This window comes from Plectropomus leopardus, chromosome 17, assembly GCF_008729295.1.
Source record: "Plectropomus leopardus isolate mb chromosome 17, YSFRI_Pleo_2.0, whole genome shotgun sequence".
Classification (NCBI taxonomy): domain Eukaryota; kingdom Metazoa; phylum Chordata; class Actinopteri; order Perciformes; family Serranidae; genus Plectropomus; species Plectropomus leopardus.
In genome coordinates this window covers 486,164-509,551 of record NC_056479.1, presented here as the reverse complement: position 1 = coordinate 509,551, position 23,388 = coordinate 486,164, and the positions used below count along the sequence as shown (strand labels likewise).

The 23,388-nt window shown below is 40.3% G+C and overlaps 1 protein-coding gene across 3 annotated transcripts; it reads right to left on the bottom strand.

The window, feature by feature from the left end:
* Nucleotides 1-624: 624 nt before the first annotated feature.
* Nucleotides 625-23,388, bottom strand: engase (endo-beta-N-acetylglucosaminidase). 3 transcript variants are annotated; one of them, XM_042504213.1, is made up of 14 exons: nt 23,202-23,388; nt 20,892-20,971; nt 19,526-19,727; nt 18,800-18,948; nt 18,491-18,645; nt 17,992-18,140; nt 16,110-16,281; nt 15,911-16,017; nt 15,693-15,804; nt 9,187-9,374; nt 8,475-8,617; nt 8,008-8,107; nt 7,810-7,921; nt 625-1,096 (listed from the first exon to the last, which is right to left on the bottom strand). In XM_042504213.1, exons 1-14 carry the CDS (start codon nt 23,300-23,302, stop codon nt 944-946), a joined length of 1,923 nt encoding a protein of 640 aa, XP_042360147.1. In that variant the 5' UTR covers nt 23,303-23,388; the 3' UTR covers nt 625-943. The 3 variants fall into 3 exon arrangements, with proteins under 3 accessions (XP_042360147.1, XP_042360146.1, XP_042360148.1); XM_042504212.1 differs by lacking the exon at nt 625-1,096 and adding an exon at nt 2,892-6,176; XM_042504214.1 differs by lacking the exon at nt 625-1,096 and adding an exon at nt 2,892-3,719.

The window sequence follows — 23,388 nt, the reverse complement described above, 5'->3', positions numbered from 1 at the left end:
GACCGAAAGAACAAGATCGCGGGTACAAGCGGCCGAAATGAGCTTCCTCCGTAGGGTGGCTGGGCTCTCCCTTAGAGATAGGGTGAGAAGCCGCTGCTCCTCCGCATTGAGAAGAGCCAGATGAGGTGGCTTGGGCATCTAATTAGGACGCCTCCTGGTGAGGTGTTTCATTATTATATTGTTTTTTAAAGTAAAATGCTAATGTCTGAAGATTAATGTCAACAGCTAAAGTTAGATTATACTAATTAATCTCACACTCGAGAAATTCAAACATTTCAGCAGCTCAACAGTCAGAGGCAACAGAAAAAAGTGATTGAGTGCTAAATTAGGGTTAAATATGATTAAAATACAATATATATAATATATATATATATATATATATATATATATATATATATATATATATATATATATTTTAAAATACAATATATATAAAAATCTATATACACTATACACACATATATACTGTATATATATAATACTTTTATATGGAAAATGTATAATTACGTGAGTGATGTGGATATGACATACATGGTTATGCTGACATATTTTAGATTTACCATGGTAAAGGAGCAGGTTGCTGTTTATTGTTTATATATAAACGTGTGTCTCATTTATCTTTGTCTTTCTACTGAATTACTAACTGCAATTAATTAATTTAATTAATATCTAATAAACTCAACACAAATAGCACATCAAGCAGTTGGTATGTGCCTTTTCTTTTGTGGTGTCCTCAGTCTCCACCATGCTTTGCTGTGCTGCACGGGAACGATCCAGGTGTGTAGAGAAAGGAGGTACACATGCACATTTTCTCCACTGACACGCAGATGAGGAAAACATTGTTGAGTAATGGCAGCAGAAATAGCCTTACACTCACCACAGATTACAACTACAAAAAATATTCATGGTTATCATTTTCAAAAACTGCATTAGAACATTTTCCTCAAACAAAGACCATATCATTGGGAAGCCTTGCATATGGTTTAATAAGATAGGGAACAGGGAAAGGCTTGCAGTGATCAGGGAGCTGATTTTCAGGATGAGGGTGCTGTCTTAGTGCAGGGAGTCTCCAGGCTCCATTGAATCCTGTGTAGCTCTTTTAATGAAAGAGGGAGGGAGAAAAGGATAGGAGAGAGAGGGTCAGACATACTTTTATAGGCCTGGGTGGGAAACCGATTTAGGAGATGAGGCGTGTTTGTTCCCCAACTTCAGTTATGAAACTTTGTTAGTTGTGTTAAGTTATCATAGTGAATTACTTTACGTTGGAGGTGCGCCAGGCTTAAGGCCAAGCGGATATACCATCACCCTGTATGTAATAACTCGCATGGAAATTAGCTTTTGCTGTGCTAACCTCAGCATTTGTCTATAGTGTTTCATATGATAGTCCTACAAATATTGATCCTTTTTTAATAATTTATCAGACTTTGATCCTTTGTCAGCCTGCCCGTCCATGTGTCCAAGCTTTTTCCTTTGGTTAAAAAGGTCTAGGCTACTTCATTGTTCTATGTCATCACACTAAGAAAGAAAGAAAGTGAATTTAATACAAAGTGTAAACCACTCTGTGTGAATGCATGAATTAGTCAGATCTGTGCTCCAGAGGAGAGCCTTCATTAGGCTGTGTAATATTGCCCTCTACTGGATTAATATGTTAATGAACTGCATTAAACTTGAGCCTTCTGCGTTTTTATAACCTGCTTCGAAACAACATGACCTTACATTTTATAATGCCTAGTCATTCTTATGAAGTCATTCTGGTGAAAGTAATACAAAATTTGTGTAATGCATTACTCTCCACAGAGAGTCATATTGTACGGTACCTTATTTCATTCAAATAAAAGCTAACTCCTAATATGCTATGTATATTTTTTGTAAATTAACTTGCCCAACAGTGTATATTATATATCCAGTAGAATAACTTCTATCATTAATATAAAATAAAGTTTAACAGGCTAACATGTCAGTGTGATTCATTATTGCTGGAACTATTTGAGTCTACTGTTTCATTTTTCTAAATGACTTACCCTGTAATCTCATTCAAGTCTTTCTTTCTTTTTTGCCATCAAAAGAAAATCAGCTGAGCTGTAGCATAATAAAGACAAAAGTCAACCAAATCAAAGCTAAAAACATTCACCCTTAAATCACATCTCTGTTTACATTAAAGTTTTTACATCGTTTATTAGTCTCAAATATGCACTCTTAATCCATATTAATACTTATGTACCATAAAACAGCACTCTGCTATCAAGCACCATGTTATATTTAAAGCTGACATGTAACTCACACTGACCTGTAAAGTAAATTACACAAGAATTTTCTCCCCTTTAACTCTCCAATGTTAGATGAAATTATTCAAGAGCAGGACATTTTAAATTAACAGGCTGTTAGTGGCTAACGGTATGTGTACAGTACATACAGTACAGTGTACTAACGTTAGCCTACTCTTAGCATGTCTGTTATTGCTTCGTAAATCTACTAATTTAGCAGCAGATAATCCAATATCATGCGTTAATGCACATGTTTATTTACCTAATATATGCTGATATTATAAAAACGATTCTTTAGACGTCTTACCCTGTTAAAGCCCATCACATCATCTGCTCAGTGGCGTGAAGCCAAGCCCCCAGGAAGTGCGCCACCCTCTGAAGCAAAATTTACATAAACTGTGTCCCAATTCAGGGTCTGCATCCTTCGGAGGACGCAGCCTACGCGGTCTACGGAGGCAGACAGTCTTTTTCTCTTAGCTGTGTTTCCCTTTGTAATGCCTGTGTCTATCCTTCCAGTCAATCACCTGTTAACAGTCAGGTCAACCTCTTTCATCATAGTTGACCTTTCTGTTTCTTAATCTTCCTGACAGGCTTTGACTAATAATATCAAAACTTTGGACTGGCAAATATTTTAAAACACTTGTTTTATTATATGCCAATACTGACTCTGAAAATGCATCATATCATGATGTAATCCTATGTAATTGTAACAGAATACAAACCCACATGGTAAAAAAAAGAAAAAGCCTGAAAATTATGTAACTTGCATTGTAATTTTCAGAAAAGCTGCCGTGAAATCAGGCATTCAAGCCATAAGAATTACAAAAACAGCCCACAGATCCTGTAAGGACTGACTAATGCACCAACCAGCTAACAGGAGATCAAAGTGCTGGCTCTGGTCAAACAGTTACCATTTGGCTGCATTTTCAAAATAAAAGCCAATAGTTTACCAGTTGGCCATGGACAAGGCTGGATTTTCACAACAAAAGCCCCCAGATGGTACAAGCAAATTACCAAGAGCCCTAGACTGTGCTGGCTTACGAAATGGAAATATTTGTTTTTCGGGAGACAAAGACAAAGCTGAATGACATTTTTGAATCACATGAATCACATTTATCAATGTTTAGATTATCAATACTTACAGTGAATTGAAAAACATACTCAAATCTTCAATCTTTGATTTCCACATTGAAATCCCTCTATGCTCTCATGCATCTCTCCATTCATTTTGATTTACACAGGTCACAAAGTAATTCTACTTCTCACATACAGATTTTGATGAAATACTACATCTGCATACTTGTGCTCTTTAAGGACACTTCTCAAATATGTACTGTCTTTCATTAGACCAACCTGCTCTCATTTTCATATTTTGAACACCACATACAAAAAGCGTCCTCAGCTAGTCTCCTCTCTTTTGCAATATCAAAATTTGGTGCCTGGACTTTGTCTCTCCTGTGAAAAAAAAGCAGAGGTGATTTTTTTTCTCATCTGTTTAAAGTTGTGTAACAGTAATTCATTTTTTTAAAAATTATTTATTTATAATTTCAATCCACCATATATTATAGAGATTGGTTAATTGAGAGATAGATACTATCTGCCATTTAAGCACCAGACAGCTGCTCCCTCTGCCTCTCTATTTGAGACTATGTGATGATCTCAGACGGGCTGGGTTTGGGCTTCAACTCACACCAGTTGGCTCTGTTCAGCTTGTAATTTTTTTGGCCCCTTGAGAACTCTAAAGGTAATATATCACAGTACATTTTGATGGCCATCACTGATCTTTCTTTCACTGAATCTGCTTATTGCCAACTACTTTGGCTAAATGTGTTGTATTTTTAATCTTCTGTTACATTTAAGTTAAGTGTTTCAAAGGCATCTGTGTATTGTGAACATGACAGCAAAATACAAATTAAATAGAAATTTCAAATAATGACAATCATTCCTTATTTACACAAACACTGTAAGCAGTCAGAGCCAGCTGTAGATGTTGTTAGTACAGACAATATTAACATACTGATGAATGCGAGAATACAGGTAAATTTCCTTCAGTACATGCTGTGCTCAGGGGCTGTAAAATACACAGAAAAACTTTTTCTGACACTTTCAGTTTATAGCCAGCAAGGCAACGAAACAAGCATACCTAACAACATCATGTAGAAATAAGATAAATATTATTTATTATTAGTAATTGCAGTCTTAGTTTCACTAACTCAGTTTGCAGGGAGAGCAATGGACTTCAGATGCCAAAATTCAAAACTTGGATTAATTTTGTTTTGATTCTTTTGATTAGGGAGCCACACAGACTAAAGGAATATATTAAATTGAGGAATGGAAACATATTTGGACTTAGGGACCGCTTCAGAGGTAGAAAGTCTATTTTTCCCTCTCTTTTGTTTACCATGCTGTTAGATGTGAATGATTTTACAACAGTTAGTTCCGACCAAGCAGTTTGATTGGTTGAGAGGCATTCAATGAGTGCTGGTATAAGAGTACAACAGCACTAGGACTGTTAACTTTTAACTCTGCATGTATCACTCCGCTTCATGGCCGTTCAAAATCCATTATATTGTGTTAGAGTGAAAGTGGGATATGTTTTTAAAATGAGATGTGTTTATAATATGGTGCAAGCAAAGGTTCAAACAGCTAGTTGGCGCAGTTCACGTAGTTGTCAGTTGGTCAGGTTAAATGAGGAGAGAAGAATAGAGGAGAGAGACAGAAGTGGGGGGCGAGCAAGAAAGGACAGGAATTTTGAAGTGTGGTTTAAACTGACTGTACATGCACTGAAGTTACTAAAAGTTTCGAGGAAGCCCAGGAGGGAGCAGCTGTGACAGGCGGGTTGTGGTAAACGTTTGTTCACTGGGAGTAAACCAGCTATTACAGATGTTACAAGCATGTGCAGTGAGACAGGAACACACTCGTCTGATACTATCCACAGCCTGCAAGACACCGACATACACGCTGTCTGATACGAGGTAACGGAGATTATGGCAGTGAGTGGACACATGCTGGAGCGACGATCAGTCTGATCAAACTAACTCATCTGAATCTCACAGGCCACCACAGTGTCTGTTAACAAACTGGTTTTTCACAGAAAACACAGAGATAAATGTAGCTGGTCTGTGCATAACATGAAGACCGAGCTAACACAGATGAGCAAGCAGTGAGCAGGAAAATGTTTATGTGTTGCTAGGCAACAGCTGTGGCGTCCAGCAGTTGCGAAACTATCACAACATCACGGAGACGGATATGTCGGACTGTGAGCTCAATTGCTTTCATGGTTTTAGCAATGGCCCTAATGAAAACAGCATGGTCTGGTTAAAAGCTCAAGAAAAACAAAGTGTGTTGACACTGAGTTGGGATTGGGGCCTCTGAAGCCATCTTGTTACAACTCTGGAGCCAAAAGCAAATTGTAGGTTACTGATATGCTGAAACTTTGGAACACTGACTTTGACATCAGGGCCATAACTGCAGCAGAAGAAGAATCAGTCTGAACTCTGCTATGTAAAGTCATTGTGTTAAGTCCTCTGTGTAGCTGAGGCTTCTTCTTCCCCAGTGGCTCTCTGGGACCAGGAAGCCCCTCCTGATCACTGGCTCCACCACGAGCTCCAGTAGGCCCGGTGATTCTGGCACAGCTAGCTCCGTCACTCTGAAAAGATTAGAATATGCCCGGCCCACCAGAACCAGCTGGCCTGGGGGAATTCGGGGATCCGGTCCTCTTAGCCGTCGCCAATACACCCTGAAGTGGCGCACGAGCTTGGTGGGGTAGTCCCAGCGCAGAGTGGCATTGAGGAGCAGGCAGGGAGCAGTGGACTGTGGTGAGGTACCAGCCCCGCGCAGCCAAACCACATCATAAATGCACAGACCCTGAACCAGATCAGGAGGCACCTGCAGACTTGTTCCATCCAAGAGCTTACAGACAGGCCGGGGGGGGGGGGGCAATTAAAGAGGGAGGGATTCTCTTCCACCACTTACTTTATTACTTTTAAACTAGAAAAGGCTAAATTTGGTGTGGAAAAATGAAGTTTCAATTGAAGTAGCAATGGGAATACAAAACTGAATGGAATCAATAAATCAGAGGTGTCAGTGTAATTCTTTGTGCTGAGTGAAATTAAAAAAAGAGAAATTATGTGTAAGTGATAAATTGTGTTAGAAGTGTCAGTTCAAATAAAAGCCTGAAATAAACGAGTGCCAGCTCCAGTTGAATAAAACTCAAAGACAATAGCCTCATTCATGAAATATAAGCAACAATGAATTTATGTGTGTACTGTTCGAAGAAGGTAAGGTTACATGTTATTTCTGGCATTCATCAATGGTGTCAGTAGCTCCAATCTTTTCGTAGGCACTAACAAAATCTACAGCTACCAGATGACTGCTTGCAGTGCTTGTGTAAATAAGGAATGCCACGGAAATATTGCTTGTCATTATTAAAATTACAGTTTGAAAATTGTTTATGTTGTTGCTGTTGATTCAGTGCTTTAGTAATCTTGTATGAAATGTAGCTATTAGGATCGTCAGTCAGGATCACTGTTGTTTCTCCAAGGGGGCTATCTTCAGTGCATAATACCTCATTGGCCTTTTTAACATTGTCTTGTATTTGCATGTCCTTATGTCTTGCTGCAAAACTATTGCTGTTTCGGGGACAAATAAAGTGGAAGTTGAAGTTTAAATTTGGGACCTGAAGCCAATTATATAATATAATACTGTAAAAATAGTATTAAAAAAATATAAAAATATTATAAAAAAAAAATTAAAACATGCTAAGAGCTGGTGAGTTTCCTTGCACCATTTCTTCTTCTCTTCCGTCTCTGTGCCTCTTTTGCATGGCGATCCATGGTGATGCAGTGTGCAGATAATGGTTACTGCTCTTCGCTGCCTGTTATACACATCTGTCCATCTGCTGGGAGGCACAAGCAAACACTGCCAACCAAGTTGCCTTGCAGCCCACTTTTCTGTCCCTTCCGCACATGTGCTCTCTCTATCTCTCTTCCCTGGTTCTCAACATGCTCTGTTCGGTCACTTTCCCGCTCTCCCCCTCTTTCTCTCTCTTTCCTTCTTGATTTAGTCCATTAAAACTCCTGCTTAACTGCTATTCAAGCACAAGACAGTTCAACACAGTCTCAGAAAAGAAAAAAAAAAGTTAAATTGGTGAGAACAGACCTGACATGATTGAAGCCCGAGGGAATAGTGAGAGAGATCAACCCTGCGCTAAACTGTCACACCCGTGCTGACAACAGAAAAGAAAATATTTTTTCTCAACTCCACATTACCCAAAATAAGTTAGAATAATAGAGTTTCTTGCAGCGTCCATTAATCCGATGTGGGTTTTTAGTACCAAGATGTTTTATGTGCAAATCTGCTCACAGATTTACTAACATTTCATGAATGAGACCCAGTATCAGTTGGCAAAGTTGGCTGAAATGTGAGCACTGAAAGCAGTTATGGTGTTAAAACAACTTGAGAAGATTTTCTGTGCGCTTCTATCTGGGCCTCTAACACTTTGCAGTACAGAGAACACATAAAACACAACTGTCTGTTCTCTCACCATGATTTCGCCCACCCTGCAGCTGAAAGGTGTGTCCAGAGGCTCTCCAACCCGCTCGATGCTGAAACAAACCTCTCGAAGAGCACAGCCACGAAGCTCCAACTGTGAACACCTGTCCATAGTGATATCATGGGAACACACACACTTAATGATGAAATCTGCTAACTTAGCTGTCATTTCACTGTTTGAGTGCCTTACCCAATGGTCCAACCATCTGGTTTCAAATTGCCACACAGCTGAGAGAACTGCCTCACCAAATTAAGCCCTTCATCGTGTACCATAGGAGACACATCAGTAACTGCACACAGACAGTTAATGCATGGTGTTAATATCCAACCCAGGACATTAAAAATCTAAAGAACACCTTAACAACAATAAGCATTTGGGGCGCTTGTAGCAGCAAAAATATCTCTACATGTGACATCCCCGAGGCTGTACAGAGGTTGAATATTCCCAAATTCCTAAACTTATGCAAGAACATTTGATCCTAGACCTCTATTTCTTATATGTGTTTCAAGCCGAATTTAGCAAAGCCTCATAACTGCAAAACTGTGTCCTTCCTTTATGTCGAGTACCACATTCATGAGATTATTCTTAAATGGTCATTGCTGAGGTAGGATAAGGGGGAATGGATCATGATCATCAATGGATCATGAGAAACTCACGTTTGACATCCTGGACGTCCATGTGTGTGCAAAGACTGGCATCTGTTGTCTTCAGCCCCAAGGACACCTTGATCCCAGCAGATGGCTTGTAGATGAGGGTCACCAGAATCTTGGATGCCAGAGGTACATGGAGGGAGAAGATCCTGAGAAATACACAACAGAGTAGGGCTTCACAGTTAATCAAATATTCACAATCATGATTTTGCAGTACTGACATTTAAAATGCGTTTTTTGTGTACAGAAAACTCAGCTTCATATCATATCAAACACTGCCTGAAGTATCAGCCAGCTTCCACCTCCAAAGGGCTGTCATACTGCCACCTGTGCTCTCTGCTGCAGCAGCCTGTTACTATCTTTCCCATGTTACCACTACAGACGAGCAAAACAAAAATAATCCACCATCATCAGCTGTTTGGAACTTTTCAAATTTAGGAGAGAACAAATCACATGCAAAGATTTCATGAGACTTGCATCTGTGCTGCAAAGCAACACAAATAACTTTTTAAATCACCTAAAAAAAGGCATCAGACATCAATAATTGCAGTCTCAATGTTGATCAAAATAGTCATGATTTATCATTTTGGCCCAAATAATGCAGGCATAGAGTACTGTGTATTAGCTGTGAGACTGTGGTGTGTGAGGAGGTAGTCGGGACAAGATCACTTTTCCCGTACATGAAAATAAAGCAAGCATGAACAAGAAACACACACACTTGGCACAAAGTGGAGATGTGTGAGTGGCGGGGATGAGTCCATCCAGCAGCAGCGAGCAGCCCCCATTCCATGCATCCTCGGGGCAGCCGCGACTGCTGAGCCAGCCACGGCCGTCCAGCTCCTCATGGTAGTATAAGGGCTGGATCTCCTGGGCAGTCAGGTTGAACCAGCTCCTGTCCACCTCACGCTGCACATACACAAATGAAAACTGCAGTCACCAAGCAATCACTTAACTTCATTCATGCAGCACATTTCACTGACCAAAAAACAGCCAGCATCTCCCGAAATAAAGTTATCATCAACTCCAAAATGAACTGCAAACCAGAGCAGGGATATAAGGACTAGTGTAAGGTGATCAATGCTGCTCTTTTTTTTGGGGGGGGGGGGGCATATTTGACTTTATTTGATAGGACAGAGTGATAGTGTGAAAGGGGGGAGAGGCGGGATGACATGCAGCAAAATGCCTTAAGCTGGAATCAAACCCACGGCCACTGCAGCAAGGACATTGCCTTCATATATGGGCGCCTGCTTTATCCCCTGAGCCATCAGACACTCTATCAATGCTGCTCTTTAGGATGTCTGGATCAAGTTTTTTGCCCCCAATCCCAATCCAAGTCACTAATGAGTAGCTGCCATTACTGAGTCCCAATCCAATATTTGTTTTCCTTGATGATACAGCTGCACAGTGCACCTCCAGGACTTTTAAATTGTTCAAACAATGTAGTTAATATGCTTGACAACAATATAGCACTTCAATGCATTAAAAAATACCCCTGTCCACACTTATCCTTAATGTTAGCCTTTTACATTAATTTATTTTGAATAACAAACCTCATGTGATCTTTTTGGCCTGGTCGCTGGACTCTGTCTCTTTAAGGGAGTACTCTCTACTGTATTTCACTGTATGTTCATTTTTGTCTGTATTTATTTTGCACAGATGAAATTAATAAGTTATACTTCCTGGCATTCTGCTTGCAAGGCTTTTGTTGCACTTAGGGAGGTATAGTGAGTGTGGTTGTATCTGGCTCTCCACCTTTGTCTGTCTCTCCTCAAAACAAGGCCATAGACGACAGCAAAATGTAAAAGAAGCTGAAATGAAAAAAGTGCTCATAACTTCAGTAAATAACATAAAAAACAGTCTCATAGTTTGTTTACTGATGTTTAGTCTTTCACAGGGTGCAGACTGCAGGAGAGATGGAAAGTTGAGTCCTGCACTTGTTGCATTGGAGTGCATAAAAGTTTCATGAGAAAAAACGCTTGTTGGCTGATGTGAACAAAGGATCAGGTAACATAAAATTTAGGATTGGAATCAGGCTCTATATAGCTCAATATAGCTGATCACAATCAGTTACTCCTCTACATGCATCTAAAGCTAACTTTCATTCTTGTCTTAACAAGCTGCCTGATCACCGGTGAAAATGGTATAATTTATTTTGAGTGCAGTGGGTTCAATTCCAAGCTGTAGTCAATACATAGCATTCTCACATAGCTGAGAATGCTGAATTAATTGCTGAGTTTTAAAAATACATACAAGACCAAATTGCTGTATTCAGAGATGGTGCTTGCAGAATCAGTCAGAATTTTATACATCATTTATGCAGCATTCAGGTTGATTTTAGATGTAGCAGCAGTCACACTGTATGACTTCGATCCTAAATAAATCCAAAAACTCTAACTCTCTAACTCCAAAAGTCTAACTCTGCTGTGTCCCATGCAAGTTTTTTATGGTTCTTAGACTTTGCACTTAGACCATGTCTGTTTCTGGCACTGTAAACCTGCCACCAATCTGATAATGAAGAGCCAATTAAATATTTGGAAGGGGGCAGCTGTATCTCAGGAGGTGGCTCTCCAGTCCCAATGTCCAAGTATCATTGGATACTGAACTCAATATTACTCCCAATGGCTGTTCCATTAGTGTATAAGTGTGTGAATGTCAAAGCTGAGTAGTAGGTGGCAATAGGGCCACGCAATTCATTGAATTTCAATTTGACAATCTTAATTCACTGCATATGCACATTATCATTAGTACAGCACCTATTTTTTTTTTTATATTTATCTTATTTAACAGTTATTTATTTTAATGTGTGAGTGAGTGGAAACAGTTTTTTTTTCATGAGAGACTAAATCTTGCTGTACGTGGACATGCAATAACAATAAAGGCATTCATTCATGTCTAGCTTGCCAGCTGCTGATTAAAGTGACAGAAGTTAGCTCTAAAGTTACCATGGGGGGTGCAAAGGGGTCGGGTGCTGTGTGAGTTTGGCGGCAGCCAAAGGCGGGGACCTTGGCGGTCAGATCCTCGGCTGTCGAAGCTAGCTCTAGGGATGTGGAATGCCACCTCTCTGGTGGAGAAGGAGCCTGAGCTGGTGCATGAGGTTGAGAAGTTCCGACTAGATATAGTCAGCCTCACCTCGACACATGGCATGGGCTCCCGAACTAGTCTTCTCGAGAGGGGTTGGACTCTCTTCCACTCTAGAGTTGCCACTGGTGAAAGGCGCTGGGCAGGAGTGGCAATACTTATTGCCCCCCGGCTCAGTGCCTGTATGTTGGAGTTTACCCCAGTGAACGAGAGGGTAGCCTCCCTCTGGCTTCAGGTGGGGGGACTGATGATGACTGTTGTTTGTGCCTATGGTCCAAACGGCAGTGCAGAGTATCCACCCTTTTTGGAGTCCTTAGAGGGGGTGCTGGAGAGTGCTCCATCTGGGGACTCCCTTGTTCTTCTGGGGGATTTCAACGCTCACGTTGGCAACGACAGTGAGACCTGGAGGGGCGTGATCGGGAGGAATGGTGCCCCCGATCTGAGTGGTGTTTTGTTATTGGACTTCTGTGCTCGCCACAGACTGTCCATAACAAACACCATGTTCAAGCATAAGGACGTCCATATGTGCATTTTGGCATCAGGACACGCTAGGCGGCAGTTTGATGATCGACTTTGTAGCCGTATCGTCGGTGTTGCGGCTGCATGTCTTGGACACTCGGGTGAAGAGAGGGGCAGAGCTGTCAACTGATCACCACCTGGTGGTTAGTTGGCTCCGATGGTGGGGTAGGATGCCGGTCAGGCCTGGCAAACCCAAACGCATTGTGAGGGTCTGCTGGAAACATCTGGCAGAGTCTCCCGTCAGCAGGAGCTTCAACTCCCGCCTCCGGGAGAGCTTTGACCACGTCCCAGTGGAGGCGGGGGACATTGAGTCCGACTGGGCCATGTTCCGTGCCTCCTTAAATAATCATGATTTCAGCGATGAAAGGGCCCTTGTACCCCCCCCCCCCCCCCGTTGCTTGCGGGACTTGGACTGACAAGTCACTGATCTCTGTGAAGGTCAGATAACGCATGCAGAGTTTAAACCCTGGAGTGAGACATTTCACATGGTGTAGTACTTTCAGCGGCCAGAGGGGACACAATTTCCAAGTCAGCTTGGTGTACATCATTTATAGACCAAACGTTAATGTCATGTAAATCCAATGATAATTGTCCCTCAAGGCTTACCTCCTGTTGCCAGTAGGTAGCGCTACTATGACAAGTGAAAATTGTCATACAGATGTGTTCAGGGTGGGACACTTCTCAAACCTATGAAGTTTAGGCAGATCGGACAATTTACACCAAAGTAACAACAATTTGCTGTTGTTTGGCGAGACATCAAAATTATACATCACACTACAGGAAACCAGTAAAAGTTTAACATGGACCTGTGATAACTTTTCATCACCAAGGGGTTGAGAATGGACACACCAATTCTGAAGTCGATCGGATGAATCCAGTAGGACAAGATGGCAAAAGTACGAGGCCCAAAATTGCCAAAAAATAGCACATAATGACCAACTTCCTGACTTCCATCAACTACCTGTGATCTGTGCTCGGGCCCTAATAATTGAGATTATTGTTTTTGCCATCATTGAGCTGCCCTAGGTGGCACCTTGTACAGTAGCCTCAGCCACCAGTGTATGAATGTGTGTATAAATGGGTGACAATGATTCTATATAGTGAAAATACTTTGAGTGATTGGAAGACTAGTAAGGCATTATACTAGTGCAAGAAGAAATGCTGCTTAAAATGTATATAAATCATTTTAATCAAGAGAATGAATTTAAAGTTGCATCAAAACTGATGCTTGTTTGGTTTACAGTGGTGAGTAGAATCACTGGTAAATCAGTCTGCACTGGTCTGTAGATGAATATGAGTAACTCTGCAGCAGCTTTATGCCTAGAACACACTGCATGTGTAAGCACCATGGAACTTTTTTTTTTTGGAGCCCAGGTTAATAAATTAAAGCAGCCAAACTGCCTGTGTGAGCAGGGCTGCTCAGGTGCATCTCAGCTGCTGTTCAGCTGCAGAACATCTAGAGAAGCGGTGGCTTGCCAATTTTTTCCACGTTTTTTCAGCAAAACGTTTAATTACAGTTTCAATGTCTTTATGATGAGATGAGGAAATACAAATATATCTGTTTTACTCAATCTTTCCTGTTTGTTCCAAAATAGAAGCCCTCTGACAACATTTCTGCAGACAGAATCCTTTCAGTTGTTGACACAAGACATTTTATTGTGAAACATTTGCAGGACCTAGCTGTTGGCAAAACAGGAGCTCAGGTTGGTAAATGAGTGGATCATGTGCTTATAATTGTGGAAATACAGTACTCATAGCAGCAGGCGGCTCTGCAGAAGCGGTGCAGCAACACCACAAGCATACAAGACCTAGCAGTTCAGTGAGTTTGCTGTTACGCGCTGCTCACATATGCAGGTGTTAGACTGTGTGAAAAGTTTCCCATCCAATTCATGAAATCCCTGCAGACGTGACAGCAGCAGTGCCATTTCACAACCATCATCTGTGTTTACCTTTATTATATCACATGCAAATGATACGAGGTTACTCAACAACCACAGGGAGATGTTGAATGACCAGGGCCCTATTTCAGAAAGCAGGCTCTACAAACTCTTAACCTAATCCCAAACTCTAAGTTGATTGAGCCTGAGCAGAGACACTGAGTTTTCGGTTCCAGAAAAGCTGAACAGAATAAGATCAGTCAACTCTGACTATGTTCAGCCTGAGAGAAGCATGTTCACGGTGAGCACAGAAAGCAATCATCAGTGGAGCAAAGACAACATGATTCACACTGGCAGGAGGTGGAGTTAAAAGCAGAGTTACTTATTTTAACCAACTAAATTAGAGATTTTAATGACCTTGCATGTAAAACGATGAGCTATTAAATACTATGAAGTTTCTAAAGTATATAAAATCCACTCAGTCATTCATTTAATCACTTTCACAAAATGATGCCAAGTCGGTGACATGTGTGTCTTATTTCCCAGTAAGAACCAAGACAGAACTTTTAAGTTGAAAAATAGCTGATATTATGTATCAATATTCAGTATATCTTTATTAATTCAGAATGAATATAGATCTCTTTTCACAATCTTTTAAACCACCTAAAATGCGACAATTCCATTGTAGCTAGGTAGAAAGACAGAGATATAATTAGTACAGACATTTCCCTAAAATTATAACACAAGGCATAAATTTATCACATGTAATGTTTCGTAATATTTGATTAAAAAAGAGATCTACATGCTGCTAGCTGCCAACAAGAAACTTGAGGACATCGTGAAGGGAGAAGCTGACCCTGTCGTATATGCAGGGACAAGTATAAATTATGACAAAGACAACACCGTTACTGCAAAGAGATGGTTGTATAGAGATCAGATACTGTGCCTTTTACTGTGAATGTGGAGTTTGAAACTGATGTAAGATGTATTAGTTTTAAGGCTCTAAATTGAAAATTGTCCATGCAGTTTTCCAACATGATTAAAGGCTTTTATTTACACATTTTAGAGGATGACAATGCCACTTTTGTAAAGCCAATTAAATTATGGCTTATATGTGAATGTTCAATAAATGTCTTCAAATAGCCGTAGTGAAAAAAATAAAAAATCACCAGGATTCTGAACGTCATTTAACCAGTGAGTCATTTTATAAAATTATTTTCAATGGAAAAATGCAAACTGTGTTGTGTCTAATATAAAGAAAATGTAGAACTTTGACTTGATTCAGAAAAGGAACCACCGTGTCTGTCGTCCCTGCTCCTCGGTCGGCAGGTGATCAGTTTCAGGCTCATGGGAAAGAAACCTGCTGGCGAGGAGGTTTGCTTCACGTAGCATACTGCCATAGTAACTGACTCAGGGTGACACTGAGCTGGCTTTGTGAAACGGACAACTCAGAGTATCCTCATTTCAGGCTGAACATACTCAGAGTTTTCACTTATCCCACTTTCTGAAATAGGGCCCAGGACTCATTAGTCCTTTGCCTTGTTTTGTCTAATTTTTTATCCTTTGCTGTTTTTATATGGATAAAAACTTAATGAACCTCAGTGCAAACACTGTTGACCATGTGATGCAGTAGTACTATGACTGAAAATAAGTAGGATTAATGCAAACTGTTTCAATAACAACTGCAGTAATTAAATATTTCAAACCCCACACCATCTACCTCTGGTTACAGATCGAACTCCAGCAGTACCTGTCCTCTCCAGTAGATGGCCTTCCCAAAGCCCTGGCAGAAGGAGGAGAGGAAGGGGAGTGGTGAGGCTGGTCGATGGATGTACAGGTAATCTGTCAGAAGAGCCCAGAACCTGCAGACAGGACAGGGCTTATTTAAAAACATCTCCACTAACTGACATACATACATCCAAGTAAAAGGTTGTGTATATTGATATGTTAATATTGTGCTGATCTTACTTGTCCTGATTCTTACGGAATTCGGTCTTATCATAGTTGGTCTCGTACACCCAGCCTGGAGCAAAGATAGCTGCAGAGAAGTTGTGCTTCCGAATCATTTCCAGCGCCTGTAAATCATCCAAACAAAAAGGTCCATATGATGTTCTGATAATAATCAATGCATCTTCATATACAGACACACATGCTCTACAGTGTTTACCTTATTTGTTTCCAACATTCCTCCCACCACCTTGCCTCGGGCGAACACATCCACTCCAATGTAAACTTCAGGCTGGCGGCCTTGGACACCGCTATAGTTGCTCATCCACTCCAGGTTCTGCTCTGTCCAGTTGTAGTTGGTGAAGAAACCATCACACACATCGAAAAACATCCTTTTATGGAGAGATTGTTGGATAGTTATTAATGTATAGACAAACTGTGAGAATCATCTTGATTGTCTGCAATCCCAACTCTAAAAAAGGTCAGATGCTGTGTAAAATGTAAATAGTGTCATGACTGGGTAAGGAAATGACCTCTTCAAAAAGCTCAGTTGCTCCAAACAAAGGATAGTACAAGGTTCAACACGTTATGAAAAACTGCATAGACAAATAGTCCAACAGTATAAGAACATTTATGAAAGCACGATTGCAAGGAATTAAGTGATTTCACCATCTAAAATCCATAATATCACCAAAAAATTAAGAGAATCCACATTCACAACACTTCTGACCTGCCGCCTCATTCTGTTAAATTGTAAGGCGTCAAGACCTCCTTGTCATGCCAGGTGGCTTAAAGATGTACTGTTTCACTTAACGTTGGTTAAAAATAAAGTATACCCTGCAGGGGAATGCGTCCAAATTCAATGAGGTATGGGTACCCTTTTTAACTTATTTCCATAATTTGAAGGGCTTAACAGATAGCAATGACCAGGTCTAGAAAGAAAAAAAAGAGATAGCGAGAGAGAGCACGACTCTGTACCAGTCTTTGTTTTGGGTTTGTCAGTAAGCTCTCTAAAAAAGGTATACTGTGTAATGTTTGCCCATTTGTTTAATTAATATTTTTTCTGTGACCACAAGAGGATGTTAAAAATCAATAAAAAAAGATTTTTTTTTTAAAAAAGGGTAAGTTGCACATCTGTGACAGCATCATGAATGCTCAAAGGTACATATATGTTTTAGAGCAACCTATGCTGCCATCCAGATGAAGACAAAGAGACATATTCTGCATGTGTTCCAACAGCATGGCTTTCCTTGTGATCATAATGCCCAACATAATGTGTTGGGCATTATGAAGTGCATAATACAACAGAGACCCTGGACTGTTGAGCAACTTAAATTGCGTATCAAGAAAGAATGGGAAAGAATGTCACTACCAAAACTGAACAATTAGTGTTGTCAGCTCTAAAACACTTACTGAGTGTTGTTAAAAGAAAAGTTTTAAAGGTGCCCCTGTCTCAACTTTTTTTGGAATTTGTTGTAACAATTATTATTTTATACATTAAATATCTTGTCCTGGGACTGTAATTAAATGAATATACTTCAAATGGGATTTTCAAATCATTGCATTATGTTTTGATTTGTTTTACACAGCATCTCAACTTTTTGGAATTGGGATTGTACTTAGTTCTGTTACTAAATTAAGAGAAGTGAGAAGAGAAGTACAAATGTTGATTGCACAAAGTAATGGCTATAGACTAATGGCACCATCAGTGTTAAGACTGGTTCCCTATAAGCTTTGCTTTCACTTTGCCTTTTAGTCTGCCACTGGTAACAGCCTCCTGGGAACATGACAGCTTGATTTACGAAGGAAGTGCATGAACAACTGGGAAAAGGTTAGTGCTTTTGTTTTTCCTAGTAACTATCCCTAGTTACTAAAGAGTATGAAAGTTCTTTGCAGTTATCGTCCCCAGTAAATGGCGGACAAAGGAACAACCAAACTAACTGTGAAAAATCTACCCACCAAAAGAAAAAGAGCCCCACAGCAAAGCTCAGAGGAAAACGAGGAGTGATCCACTTGTCTTTATGACACTGGTGCCGACAATAATACCACTTGGAAACTCTAGCGGGATTAAAGTTTTCAAACCATAACGGAAACATCTCCACCTGTTGGACTGGTTCAGTTCATTTTGCCATGTTAGCTGTCCATTCTCGATCACACTATCGTACCACAGGACCAGGCTGCCAGACACTCGCTCATGCATCTGGTCTGTCAGATAGCGCAGGAACAAAGGTGTGTTCTTCACTGCAACCTCCTGCCAGTGGGGGGGCAGCATAAACACAACATTACATGCTTCAGTTAAATGGACTGCACTTATATAGTCTTCTGAGTACTTTTACATTACATGTCACATTCACCCATTTATATAAACATTCGAGGTGAACGCAGAGGGTGCCACCTGCCACTCAGTAGCCAACACCAAACAAGTGTTGCTTTCGTAAATTTACAGGCTATGCTCAGCAAATAAATAAGATATAAAGAGGTTGCCATCAAAAAACACATTGTTGAGGATCGCAGTGGAGTTAAGCAGAATGATGCATGACCATGTCTGCGCATATCAGTGTAAGTAATGTGGTGTGGTGCTAGTTTGTATGTCTTACTTACACTGAGGGAGTTTTCTATGTTAATGAGCCAGCCATCAAAGCCATAGCAGTGGCTGATCTGGACTAGTTTATCAGCCACTGCCCGGTACGATTCCTCTTCTTGCAGGAAGGCCTTGCATGCTGCCGCTCCATCAGTCCACTCTGTGATGAAAGTGCCTGGGAATTGGGAACCAGGACATTTTATACAAAATGAAAAGACGCCTGATAAGACGGTAGTGAAACTGACGTCGCCCCATATCTTAAATATAAAACACAAATTCAGCATTACTAACCTGGACCTGCTTCTGCAAGATTTGACCTTTTCACTCACCCAGAACAACAACTCCATGTTTATGTGCAGCATTGGTCCACACAGCAGGAGGAATGGTCACCATGTTGTGTGTGAAGTAGTTGAAAATATCAATGTACTGCCAGTGATAGAAGGCATATGGGGCCTCTGCATTTGTGCCCTGGGCAAATCTAAACAACAACAGACAACATGACATGGCATTACATGATGCAGGGATGTGAGTGCAAATACAATATGGATGACAGTCATCTCGATGTTACACCCCATCTAGGGGTTACAAAAACTAGGGATGTCCCGATTCCATCTCAAATATCAAATCAGGGGCAAATCAAGGCATTTTTTGACTGCCGCTGAGCCACAGCCTCCTCTAAACACTACAAATCATGAACAAAAACCCAGTATGAGATTGTTTGTTTACGTTATTTACCAAAGTTATAAGCACTAGTTTCATTGCAGCTCAGTGTGAGAGTCTCATGTTTTTTTTAGCTGTAGCACATGGTGTTTCTCTGCCCCACTCAGAGGAGAGAGCAGGGGACAGGGGTCCACATACTTTGGAAATTAAGTGTTCATTCCCCAATATCTTTATAGCACCATGTAACGCCCGCAAATTCCTAAAATGTCCTCACAGCTCATTGTAAACTGTGCATGAGTCGTGAGCTGGAAGGAAGGGAATGTAAATTTAAGAATCAGAGGCCTCAATGTCCAGAACACGACAATTTGTATTTGGCCCTAAATGTGCAACCACACCTGTCATCTAGGTAGCCACCCATCATGTCATGAGACACCAAGGTCCGACGTGGACAGCTGGCCAGAGGAGGCTCCCGAGGTGCCAGAGGGACTGCTGCCACATTAAAGGGGTTTGCCTCACTTCGTTTCCACGACAATAGCTCCTCCAAACTTTGAAGACCACAGCTGATTGGTTCGGTGGTTTCTGCGTCGTAATGTTTGACTGAGAAGCAGAGAAAATGCACACCAAGACATCAACTACAGCTCAGATTCTTTCAGACTGCCCTATAGGTGAACTACTGGCAACTAGAGCTGGGCAATAAACCGTAGAGTAATCGAAACCAACATTTAGAACCTCAAACCGATGTAATCTTGCCTGTGTTGGTTATTTAGAAATTCTGTTAATCTTTTCCCCAGCGGGCTTGCCAACTCTCACACATCTGGCATGTGTCTCACGCTTTCAGGCTCTGTCTAACGCTCTCATGACACTGAGGAAAATCACACGGCAAAACATTCCGACAACAGAGGTGTTGAACAATCATGTAATGCCATGAACGACTCTAGAACAACTCTAGAATACAGCTCAGTATTTGACAACCAAGTTATATGTGCTTCCAAGGAGTCTTATTATTGCGTATTGAACAGCTGATGGTCCAACCGCGGCAGAGTGAGACAGACAGACAGAGCGGAGCTTCTCCTTACAGCACCAAAGTGTCAGAATGAACCAGCAGCCAAATACTCAGAGGTAGAAAGTGACTTCTTCAGACTTCTACAGACTACTTTGTTTTAGTTTCAGGTTAAGTCAGACTTTGGACAGAGTACATAACTCTGTCCAAAGAAACACCAGAGCGCATTGCTCCGTGTCTCACACAGTCACTCGCGCTGAGCTTTCATTATTATTACCAGGAACAGATATAGTGATTTGGGGGCCTGGGTCCACAGACACAGGGGCCTTATTTTCAGCTTTTCTCTAACTAAGAATGTTGGCAACTGTAGAGGATGTAGGCCTATTCAAAACTTTGTTTGTCGAGAAAAACGATTAACACCACAGAGTAGAAGTTTAAATCCTGCAGTCAGGAGAGGATGGCCTATTATCAGCACATTACATAAATTTACCTTAAGTTTGTTTAAGATGGAGCTTTTAATTCTTATTAATTCTGGATAGTTTTACAAATGATAATACGCCATATGTTTGTTCCACTCCAACACACCATGGTCAAATGAAACTGTGTCAATGAACTACGAGGGCAATAAACAATCAAACAAAAAAAAAACAACAAACAAAAAAAATCGTTCATTAATTGTAATTGAGGTAAAATGTTCAATTAATTGTGTTATTGATTTGAGATGAAATCGCCCAGCCCTACAGGCAACCATATCTCCTCACCTGGTAGTGGTGAGGGCATATAATTGATGACTTCATGGACACTGCTTGAGTCCATCGGTTGATCCAAACAAGACTCCAACCTGATGAAGGAACAAGGTAGCAAAGTGCGGCATGTGAATTTGGATAAACACTACATGAGAGCCTGGACAGTAACACAACTTTCAAGACTTGTTTTTCTTTTTTTTTTTAATCCCAAACTAATCCCTTTTACCCAAATAAACCATTTCCATGTGCAGTATACTTTAATTTTAAAAAAAATTACAAAAAGAGAGGCACTCCATTGATTTTTAAACATCATATTTAGTTTAGTTTCATTTATAAATATTTTAATTATTGTTAGTGTTTACTGTAGTCCAGGAGGAAGTAGCCTACAGTCCTAAACAATTAAGAAAAAATGCAGTTGTCCTGTTATGGCCTTATTATATTCATCTTTTAATAAAAAAGAAAAATCCTTTTCCCTCAATGCCAACTTGGTATCAAAAAAATGGTATCAAATATCAATATTTTTCAAGGTATTGTATCAGAGTTAGAAATTCCAGTATGGTGACAACACTACACCTTATTACCTAAGTTCATTTTGGGTTCTTCATTCACCATGCAGCATGAGAGAAAAACTGCTTTGTTCCCAAATTCAACATCAAATGGGATGAGTAATATACAGATGCTTATTTGGGGGGTGAAGTATTCCATAAAAGTGTATGTTGCATTTTACTGTCTCCTTTTTCAGAATTCAAACATGTTACTTCAATGATCTAAGACAGTTCAACAACATCAGTAAACATAACCACCTCTCTCTTAAATCCAAAAACTTGAGTGCTAAAACTTACATGTGAGATGTCACAGGGTATAAAGTCGAAAGCTGCTCTATAGACAATAAATTGTGAAAAATGTTCTAGATGACAGTGACTATTCTTCTATCTGCCTGAAAAGACAATGGGCCTCATGCAACGCAATCTCTTGAATTTCTCTTCCATTTTCTATAATTTTTTTGTTAAGAGAATATAAGAGAGATATAACTCTTTAAGAAATGTTAACTGCACACACACCAAACGTTCTTAACCTTTCAAATCTGCTCTGACCAGGTGTGCTCAATGATGAATCTCACTTAATCATAAGTCACCTGTTAGCAAAGGTAACACCCCCTTAACACTATATAAGGGCAGATGTTGTGCCGTGTGCAAAGACTGACACATGACCAAGACCAGAGACATGAAACCAAATAAGGCTGTAAGAAGAAGAACTTCTGTAGTAGTAAAACGAAAAACGAAAACGAAAACAATCATTCTCTAGGTCCACAGAATCAGGCTCCCATTGGCTGTAATTAGACAGACATGAATAACCCGTTCATGAGGTTACCAGGTTGTCCTGGTTATGATCATATTCAGGATATGGTGTTTTCATGAGCACAGAGAAATCAGGTTATTTGTATTCAAGTATACACACCATTTTTTTTTTGTTTTTTGTTTTGTTTTTCAGAATACTACAGCTAAAGTATTTGGGTTTATCATTACCAGAATATGGTGTTTACATGCTCAAACACATAACCCGGATACTCCAAAAACCTGATCTTAAACAGGTTATTCATATTCATGTACATTCATTCTGCTCATTTTAAGTCCTTTATATATTGTCTACATTCATGTAGCTGTCCAGTGAGAGCTGCAAAATTCTAAAAAGTCAACTTTTTATTGCATCAGAAATCAGCTCTGGTTTCCTCTTTGTGATTATATTTTCCAGCTGATCAGAGAGGGTTTTAAAGAGCTTATTTAGCTTAACCCTTTGAAAAATGGAGGGCATTACTCTTTGGCTGCTTTGAGATACCCTTTACAATAAATTTAACCTTTGAATTCTGAGCTAATGAGCCATTTCAAAAACATTGGGAAAAAAGGCCATGAGCATCACAGCATAAAATTTTCCACAATTTGCAAGAAGGAAGAGAAAAATGTCTGGGAAAAAATGAAAAAAGCAACTCGGGTATAGTAACCGTAACTTACGTCATATTCGTACAAGTACAATACATTAAGTAAATGTACTTTGATTTCACCGCTAGGTTATTTGATTCCTTTGAAGATAAACTGATGACTGTCAGTTTTGTTTTTCGATGACATCACCCTTACCAATGTTAATATAATTAAAGATGTAAACAACACGAAGCCAGTTACCTCTTCTCTTCCATGGTAAACCGGAAGTTAGCTCACTTTTGTGAGCTCACTTTTGTGAGCTAACCCGTACCCGTGCTAACCATGGATCTGGTGCTACCCATAACTATTAGCACACTGAGAGTCAGTGAGTACAGTCACGATACGTTACCGCTTGGGCTCGTTCGTGCTGCTCCTCGCGCCGGTATCATCCTGCTCCTCTTCTTCCTCTTGGTGTGGTGAAGGCTTGTGCATATCCTCAGTCAGAGACATTTAACCAGAATGAGCTGAGAAACAAACTGTTGACGAAAGAAGACAAACGAGTGTTCTCGGAGTGCTCCTCCGCGGATCTACCGGGA

Bases quoted from the DNA above. Each gene is read 5' to 3' on its own strand.
- engase (XM_042504212.1), bottom strand. From the start codon at position 23,302: ATGTCTCTGACTGAGGATATGCACAAGCCTTCACCACACCAAGAGGAA. The intron at 20,972-23,201 runs GTAACGTATCGT...TTCCTTCATCAG, and splicing joins AGCACGAACGAGCCCAAGCG to GTTGGAGTCTTGTTTGGATC. The intron at 6,177-7,809 runs GTGAGAGAACAG...CCTGTCTGTAAG, and splicing joins GCAGGGTGGGCGAAATCATG to CTCTTGGATGGAACAAGTCT.